This window comes from Prinia subflava, chromosome 3 (genome assembly GCF_021018805.1).
Source record: "Prinia subflava isolate CZ2003 ecotype Zambia chromosome 3, Cam_Psub_1.2, whole genome shotgun sequence".
NCBI classification, from domain to species: Eukaryota; Metazoa; Chordata; class Aves; order Passeriformes; family Cisticolidae; genus Prinia; species Prinia subflava.
The window spans coordinates 20,636,724-20,646,320 of record NC_086249.1 but is presented as its reverse complement, the minus strand read 5'-3'; the positions used below and the strand labels follow the sequence as shown (position 1 = coordinate 20,646,320).

The window sequence follows — 9,597 nt, the reverse complement described above, 5'->3', positions numbered from 1 at the left end:
CAGTGTCTAATCACCCTTTGTATGAATTAATTCCTCCTGCTGTACAGCCTACCCCTCTCCCGGCGCAGCTAAACACTGTGTCCTCCCATCCTGTTGCTAATTGCCTGGGAGAAGAATGTAGGTTGTAAACTGTGTTGGTACCTTCAACAAGCTTTGATGAACAAACAGGACGTAGCAGGAGTTTGCTGCCTTTTACGTATTTAGAGCACATGTGGAGGTGCACAGTGGAAACCCGCATGAACGGGATAAAAACACCACAGTGCCAGAGCTTGCTGACAGCTTTTGAGAAGGTGCTCTTTGCAGGCACTTGGACCTTGCCTGTCAATTGCCTGGCTTAGGGTATGAGTGGTTGATGAAGGTAAACTTAAGCATTTTTAATGTTGTCATCTTTAGATGGTAAGTGGAGAGGAAGTCTGTGTGCAGGTAGTGACAGGACAAGGGGCAATGGCTCCAAAATGAAGAAGGGCAGATTTAGATTAGGTATTAGGAAGAAATTCTTTCCTGTGAGAGTGGTGAGGCCCTGGCTCCAGTTGCCCAGAGAAACCGTGCATGCCCCATCCACACAACACATGTAGGTGTTCAAGTCCAGGTTGGATGGGACTTTGATCAGCATGGTCTAGTGGAAGGTGTCCTTGCTCATGTCCTACTGTTTTGGAACTAGATGATCTTTAATGTCCCTTCCGACCCAAGGCATTCTATGATTTTATCATCAACATATTTGTTTCTAAGAAAATAAATGCCCATCGGGTCAGACCAGTGGCTCACCTTGATGAGAGCTGGCGAGTTTCCCTTCAGAATGCCATCACGTGCATCAAGGACAAGGGGGATGCAGCAAAAGACAAACAGGAATGAGTCACGCTCCGTCTACATGTACAAGGTGCAGAAGCTCAAGCGCTACTGAGGCTATAAGCAGCATAAATACTCCTGCAAATGGCATCTTTGAGCTTCGTGTTGCTAGAAAGTCGCATCTGACACTGTAATGACAGTGCTGGGCTATGATAGTTCACAGGAAAAAATTCCTATTATGAATTGCAGTCAATTCCCATTGACTTCGAATCACAGAATAATATTTGCTGCTGCCTGAAAGCAGCAAAACACACTGCACAGGAGGGCATTTGGGCTGTTACCAAACATACTTGCTCTAAATGCTGAGGGTTCTTTTTCAATTCAGATGGAAAACTGTCTGGCTGATTCTCAAGGAGATATTTAAGGTTATTCAAAACAAAAGGTCAGACAGTGAACAAAGAAACAATGACAAGGCAGGAAACCCAGCAAACAGTAATCCCTGTGAATCAACCACGCCTAAAAGCCCCAACAACTGGGTGAACGACTAAGCCATTTGTCCCAATTGCAAAACCCACTGAAGTGGATTCAAAGGAGGAAACTCTCTGGAATGTATGCAAACGAAGGGCAGTGACTGCAATAGGACTAGGGGCAAAAGCTGCAATAAAGAGGCTTTAGGACTGTCGGGAGGAGTACTTAGCAGTTGTGGGAGAATGTTGGAACCCGTAAAGAGAATTTTAGGGTTTTCAAAAGTGCACTGATGTGCTTGGGATAAAAATCACAGGCAAGGAAATGGAGCGATCAGGATGGATCAAGTGGAGAGAAAGTAGGGATAAACCAAGCCAGTCAAATGCAATCAGTATCTTTGTCTGCACAAGTTTTGTATCTGATCACCAGAGCCTGTATTACATTTTTAATAAATTATTTGAATTGTTTCCCGTGTTATTATGCTCTTTGTTGTGTGCATGTGGTCTGTCTAGTCAGCAAGCAGGATGAAAGGTTTATAGGGCTAAAAACCTTAGACGTTTTTCTGAGTATTTCTCTGAGTACTGATCCTTAGGAACAGAATCGGGCCACTGACACTGTGCTGATATGGGTGTCTCTGAAGTATTATCTCCTGTCAGCATTAAGCTGGGTGTGCATGTCTTTTGTGGACTTGCACACCACTCTGCTACTGCTGGGGTGTGAAACAAGTAAACTCTCACCTTCACTGACCCAGGAAAAAAGAAAGCCACTGGACCTTTCAGTCCACCAGGTTCAGCCACCCCTAATATTTTTCAGAGAAAGCACCTGGCCAATATTTACAGTCCATCCCCCTTGTTCCACTCCCACACCCAAGCATGGTAACAGAAATGGTGAAGAATACCCCACAACCTGATGCCTTTGGTATAGGCTGGCTTTCTGTTAGTTTGTCTATGAGCTTTTTGAACCTGGTGATATTTTCTGCTGCCATGACTCCTGTAGCAGTAGGTTCTTAGAGTGTAAGGTACCTTTTTTATTTGTTTTAAATTGATTACCAACTAGTTTATCACATGTGCCCAGTCTGCCATGGAAAGATTTGCTGAAGAGCAGTTTTCCATTCCCTTTATCCATCACCTCCTTTATTTTTATAAATATCAATACTTCATCTCCTCAACAAATTCTGCTCATTCTGCTCACCAAATTATGAGATCCCAGACTTTCTGATATCTCCCGATAAAGCCCTTGTTCAGTCCCATAATTGTTGTCACTGAGGATCATGCTGTGAATTGTAAGACTGGCTTAGAGGTCTGCCTGGAAACCTGTCCAGCACTTTGCCTACATATAAGGCAGAATTCATTTCATAGATAGCTCACGTATTAGGTGCAGCTCTTCCCAGCTCCGGGAAGAAGCAAGAAGCAGTCCATTTTCATACCAGTGATTTTTTTTCCCCCATTCCAGCCCGTTTTAGAAAAGGAGGTTTATTCCCCGGAGAAACGGCATCTCGCAGAGCAAGCCACGGAGCGATGGTGACACTCAGTGGCCCTGCACGAAAAGTGCACCTTCCGAACTCACGGGTTTTTTTCCATTTTGTCAGGAAGGCAGTGGTAGTAAATGAACCTTACACAGGTGAATAAACAGCGTGTAGCAAAAGCATGAGCCTGCATGCTGTGCTGTGCAGATTCTTATAGTACAGGCATATAAACAGACATGTACTCTATGTGACTGCACTTGTCTTCTTTCCCACACCCATTTACTCACCTCAACCTGGAAGTGAGATCATCACCTTCAAGTCCCCCAGAAGGAAAACCCTGTCTCTTGTGGTGGACTGTTCACTGTACAGACTACCTTTTTCATGTACAGATTTTAAATATGCCATTTATTTCTTATAATAATGCCCTTACAAGATCAGAATCCACTTGGGGCCATCTTGTGTGCCTACAGTCATCCTCCTTTTAAAGGGCCTACTTCACACTTCTTTCAAGATCTTCTCTTAGCAGAAAAATCCCTTGCTGTCTGAGAGGCTGATGACCAGGTTGCCTGTTAGCTGCCGCCTGTACTATGCTCTTCTGGATCTTTTTTTTTTTTTTTTTTTTACAGATTAAAGCAACAAAACTTTGCAGGAAATTTCCCAGTCGCCTCCAGAGCATTTGAGCAACCAAGACCCACACAGATGCTTATAGTGAGGAAGGAAATCCCCTGGCCACCAACCCTACCTTTGCTTACACATTACAAAGGTTCCTTTCTTGCTCTGGAAGGTGTTTCCTATGAATGTCACCAAGGACAGGGAGCACTTTTCAACAGCCACAGAACTGAGCAAGCATCAGCTTGCCCATCCAACACAGACTAGCCACTTATTGCATTCCCTAATATTTAATTCAAGAGGCAAAGACCCCATTGACTTCCTATCTTATGGGAGCTTGCCACACAGCATCTTTTTCTCAGCTCTCTGCTTTGCCAGCTTGCTCAGCCCTCATTTGCAGCTGAGCCTGGAAATATCTGCTTGTATTCATATTTCACACACTTGTTTTTCTCACTTATCTACCCCACACAGGTACAAGGTGCCAAGACATCCTATCATCGGAAGCAGTGGAATCTTGGTGGGCCTGTGTCTATCGAGATCTAATTTCATGGCAATCTGATGCCATGAACTGTAGAGAACCTTGGCACATGTCCATTTGGAGATGGGAGAGCCTGGCTTTTGGGCACAAAGAGCACGCTGGGTTACAGGCTTCAGGTTTTATTTACAACCTCCCTCTGTGATGTTCAACAGATCAGAGGGCTTTGACCCCAAAGCTCTTCCAGTCCAGCCCAAATATCCAGAGGAAGAGACTTGCCAGGAAGGCAACCAGGACAGGCACCAGGTCTCACTTTTGCCCCCTTTGTAGAGCACCAATGGATAGTCTCTGTTGACTCCTACAATGTCCTCGGAAGGGACAATACTAGGGGAACAATCCTTGGAGGCCTGCTCAGTCCCTTCATATTTTTGCTTTCTTGAACTCAACCCTGTCTGCTTTTGTATCAGCTGTCCACAGAATGTATCACTTGCTTCCTCAGGTTTTCTACCTCCCCTAAAAGCTTGTTAAGCGCTGCTGTGAGACTTTTCTTTTCCTTTTGTCCCTGTGTGGAAGGGCTGGTTCTGCCCACTTTATGGACCCATTGTTCTGAATGGTCAGAGAAAAATATATATTTGCTGTCCTTTTGCAAGCTGTGTTGATCAGGCAAAGGACTACTACACAGGGGTAACCCAAGCAATCCTTGTTACATGACTTGCTTCACTTTATGTTCCTTTTCCCCCGTTTTTTTCTCCCCAAGTACTACCTGTTTAGAAGCATCATCACTTCCCAAATTCTCAGTTTGTCTTGTTCACTTCTTTTCCATTGCCTCTGGGCTTGTTGACTTCATACCTTACTTCAATCCTTTTGGCATGACTGTCCTGGTAATTTCTCTTTTGGCAATCAGCTCTGTAAAACTAGTACCCATTTTTTCTTATCTAGTATCTCCTTTTTATGAGTGCTGTCTTCCTAATGGCACTGCATATCCTGCTGAGCCATCTGCATGAAAACTCTGTTTTCTTGTTGCTGTGCTGCATCCTGAAATTCCACAGATTGTTGTCTTTTTAAAGTAGTGCCAGAGGTAAGGATTAGTCATTTAGGTTAATGTCTCGACAGGATGGGACTAGGAGTTGTCAGTGTCTAAACATGTAGTGAATTTGGAGTGAGTGTTATTTTGGTTTCATGCTCTCCCTTCATAAGGCTTTGCTGTACAGTCCTTTTCTCTCTGAATAAGCTGGTAAATTATTTCTTCCTTAGCATTCCCTTGCTTGTTCTTCCTCTTCAGTTGTGACAGAAAAATAACTCACAGGGTCGGGTAGTAAACCAGATCAGGGTTAAAAATGAGAGGGTTTTTTTGCCTGGAGTTTGGTTGCAGATCAACTATTGTGTTAATTGAATTGAAAAGGGAGCTCAGAGATGGGGAGGAGAGAGATTTAAACCACTATGGTGATCAAATGCAAAGTACGTAACCATAACATGCACAGTGTTTCCCTGATTTTCATGCACTGGAATCTTCATCAACAGTCAAGTCACTGCCTTCTTTCCAGGTTCCACATACTTTATTTCACTTGCTCCCAAACTAATGTGTATTAAGCTAGTTTTCACATAGAAACATAGGGGAAAGGAAATAGGGTGTTTCCAACACAGCAGGGAAGAGGAGAGCTGGAGTATCGAAGTTTTCCCTGTGGAGGCAGAAAACTCAGGTTGCAGAGTCAGAGGAAACTTGCTTTGAGGCATCTGTAGAAAGAAAGAGGAAACAAAAGGCAACGTGTCAGATGAATTTTTAGGAAGGTGTCTGTGGACTGAGAGATCTTATGGGATGAGCTGCAACACCTTTTTTATCATTGACATAGGCATTTCCCAGTTGTACTTAGATTTAGGATGCTGTGAGGACTGTATGGAAATGAAATAAAAAGAGATCATTTTAACCTTCCATGGTATGCTGAAGCCTAGAAACTGCCCACAACTAGTAAGTAGATCTCAGTTCAGCCTGCAGTCCAAGAAAGCTCTACATCACATGACAGGGTTAAATGCAGAGCAGAGGTAGGGTGCTTTGCCTGCTTACCACCAGTGCTGTGCTCTGTTCCAGCGGGAAGCCTGTTGACGCTAACCGGAGCTGCAAGGCAAAGCATATTCTCTTGCTGTGCGGTCATCTGTGGAAACAAGAGGGAAAGGGTGGTGAGCTGCAGGACTGCATGGTAGGGTAATGCCAAACTTCTTTCCCACTAGCACAACCATCCCACTACCTTCATTTTGCACTCCTCAGACTGTGAATGAAGGAACAAAGAAATGTCTGTAGTGGGTCAGGCTGGCAATCTGTCCCCACAACATGTATACCATACAGCTGTAAAAGATCACCTTGTACACTGTGATACCTTCTAATGCAAGGACATTTTTTGTAAATAAAAAACCTTTCCACAGCATGGCCTGATAGCTGTGCTTATTTAGTGATAATTAGTATTTTCATGTCAGATAACACTCTTTAAATTGTATGTACTAAGCACAAAAATTCTTGTACAGGATGCAAGAGCAGAGAGAGAGCATATTAGGTGACAGTATTTAGTTCTGTAATAGCTGGATTAAAAAGTGTCCTCTTGCCATGGTGTGGAAGGGGGAGCAAGAATGGAATTTAGTATATGTAGTCATGTAGACATGTAGACATGTAGTGCTGCTTTCTAAATCTCCAGTGGCAGTTTTTCCATTTTGTTCTCAAAATTTTTAAAAAAAGAATCTTAATGTTCCATCTGCTGTTTTGTCTCATACTGAGCACAGAACAATCAGAGAGACTCAAAATATCATCAAGATCTCTCTTCTCTGTGCTAATAATTAATTTAGAGCTGTAAAGGGTAACAAATTATTTTCCTATTATCCTCTAAGACATGGCAGGACACAATGGATGATAGGATTATTACACTATACATGAAATCCATACAACTAAATTCTGCCTTCTAGTGGATCAGGGTAGCACTGTATAAGACTGATTTTAAATAAATGCCTAACTATTCTCAAGAGAGCTAAAAAGCTGGAGAAATCATGCCTAATTGTCAGAGAAGTCTTCTAGCTTGAAGCTAGAGGAAGAAAACAAGCACAGTCGTGGAACACATAACACCCCAAAACATAATCATAGTGCCAGGCAGCCTTGTCTCGAGAACTTTTCTAAGCAAGTGGCTACTTGAATATTAAAGTTTTGTGCAGAGGAAACCCAAGTTTGAAGCTGCAGGAGAATATGCACTGGAATAAGGGAGTTAAAGGGAATTAGGGTCACAGACATAATTGTGTCTGAGCAGGGAGTACAAAAGTTACTTTACACCAAAACTCACCTGGCTTATAGTAGTCATAGACATGCACTGTGGCAGCTTTCAGATTCTGCACTTCAACATCTTGTTCCACTGAGATGTTAAGCTTCAGAGAACTCTCACCAAGCTGGAGAGAAGAATCGAAGTGAGCAGAAATGCACTGATCATCTCAAAATCACCTACATACTAACATTACTCCCTCTGCATCAGATGGGTTTGGGGTTTTTTTCTATCTTTCCAGGTTCTTCCACCCTCTTCCTCTTCTGTGAAAAGTTTAGCCTGCTTGACCAGCCTAGACATTTGTATTTCTAATCTGCAAAAGTCCCCATGCAAAGTACTTCAGTTGCTACTACTTGAATGGGCAGTTCCCTGTGGTCTTCCACTTACCTCCTCCAAGTAGATTGTGATTTTGTCTGGTTTTATCTCTGTCTTTTTCACAAGGGGTACCTTCTCCAGCTGTATAGGAAGACAAGAGATGAACTGGGTTAACATCAGCTTACTGACCTTCCCTGTTTCACAGCAGGTTTGGTATTTGTCAGTGAACCACTGTTGACAAGAGCACTTAGCCTAGCCTGAGAACTAGTCAGGTTTGCCTTCCTCAGTATTGAGATTGTTGGGAGAACATCAAGCCTTAGAAAATATTTTTCAGTTTTGGCTACAAGTCTCCTTGGGCCATGTTCCTACTTTCATCACTTGTAGCAAAGGGAAAACTGCTTAGCATGAGGCTATATTGGATCTTCCTAGCTATGGTGTGGAACACTGGAGCATGTCATTGAGCAGCTCTATGGGATTCAACACCACTTTATGGAATATCCCTAAAAACAGCACTGGTGACTGCAAAGGGGTCCAATGCACACCAGATGATTATAGCTAGGTGCTTTTTCATCTTCTCTCTGACCTCTTCCTGTGTATGCAATCCTCACTATGAACATGAAAAACTAAAATATTCCTCCAAAGCCTCAAAAGACCTGAGCTAGCTTGGAACTTCGGAGGGGTTAAAAAGGAGGATTTATTTCACACAAGCAGAAAGTTGCCCTGTGAAATAGCCTGTTATATCTGCAATTGTAATTACTGTTCTCTGACACTTCTTAAATGTTTGGATATTTCTGACTGAGGTACAGCTAGAAAATAGATTTTGGTACCCTCACGGAAAGCCAAAGGAAAACACTTTACCTCTTTCACAGAGCTCTGAACAGGAATGAACCCTGACAGCATCTCCACCTCCACCAGGGCCATGTTACTCGTCCCACGGTCCCCTACATAACTGAAGGGGGTCAGGAGAGAAGCATATTAGATGTGGAAGGCAGCACAGCATTTCTAGGAGATATTAATGGACACTTCCAAATTTTGCTCTGCCCTACAGTGATGTGAAAGCTCAGCAGAATGTGTAACTGGTAGGAAAAAGGAACAAAAAATGATCTCCATGCACTCACTCAATGTGGACACAGATTGTGAAGTAAATGTGTTAATGTTAATGTGGAAATAATATGGCTTCTGTTGCCCTCTCTAACAGGTGGAAATACCTTTGCTGTTAAATACTGAGAGTGGAAACGTTGTTTTTGTTCTCTTTTAGTAGGGACAGTAAGGCATGGAAAATGCGGATCAAGTCTCTCATCCTAGACAGATGCAGGCAAGTGAAATGTGGATAGGGACTGGAGTTTCTACTGTCTAGTTCCAGCAGAGGTTCACACTGTAGGGGGATGCACCTCAGGGCTGTTTCAGCCTGGGATGCACCTCAGGACTGGTTCAGCCCAGGATGCCAAGTGTCCCCCAACACGGGAGCTCAGCCACTGGTGCTCTGGGGACGGCTGAGCTGCTCTGTGCTGCCTCAGATGGTTGCTGTGGTTCTGCAAGACACTGCCAGTACACTGTCATGCTTCTCCAGGTCTCAATTCTTACTCAACTATCTCTTTGGGATGTACGGAGAAGAAGAGGGTCATCCCTGTGTCTCTGATTCTACAGGCGGGAGGCTTTCATGAGGTTGTAGTCATACAACTGGATTTGTACTTTTTTTCCACTGAAGACAAAGCCTCAAGGGATCTCATACCTGACAGACACATGGATGTCAAACTCCTTCCTGACGCCATCACATTCTCTTGGTACTGTTTCCACATCCAGGACAAAGACCTCTTCTGTTTTTGGCGGTGGGATGTTATAGTACAAAGTAGTCTGGTGGGGGAGAAAACATCTCTGTGAAATGTCCCAGAGTTTCCCTGAGTAAAACACTACCTGTGCCTCCAGCTTTTAGAGGACTGCCAGCCAATGGCTAACACAGTGGGACCTAGATGCACTTTTTGTTCAGAGGTGTGCTGTTTAGCACATTGCATCAATACACCTGCCAAATGCCACCCCAAACCTGGAGACTCAGCTAGCTGTGATTCAAGGCCTCATTCAGTCTCATAAACAAAAACAAAAAAAAAAACGTTGTTGTTAAGGTTCAAGGCAGCACATTAGCTAAAACACTGCCCCACAAGGAGAAAGAAGTGTAACTGTTAACTCTTCAC

At 43.5% G+C, this 9,597-nt stretch overlaps 1 protein-coding gene across 1 annotated transcript in view; it reads right to left on the bottom strand.

The window, feature by feature from the left end:
• Positions 1-5,360: 5,360 nt before the first annotated feature.
• LOC134549007 (alpha-2-macroglobulin-like protein 1) overlaps positions 5,361-9,597 on the bottom strand; it is a 28,004-nt gene continuing 23,767 nt past the window's right edge. Inside the window, exons 32-37 of the mRNA XM_063394331.1 lie at positions 9,141-9,262; positions 8,267-8,357; positions 7,481-7,549; positions 7,118-7,220; positions 5,909-5,950; positions 5,361-5,534 (exon numbers count right to left, since the gene is read on the bottom strand). Coding sequence (XP_063250401.1) covers positions 5,497-5,534; positions 5,909-5,950; positions 7,118-7,220; positions 7,481-7,549; positions 8,267-8,357; positions 9,141-9,262 — 465 coding nt within the window. The 3' untranslated portion in view covers positions 5,361-5,496. The remainder of the gene's footprint in view (positions 5,535-5,908; positions 5,951-7,117; positions 7,221-7,480; positions 7,550-8,266; positions 8,358-9,140; positions 9,263-9,597) is intronic.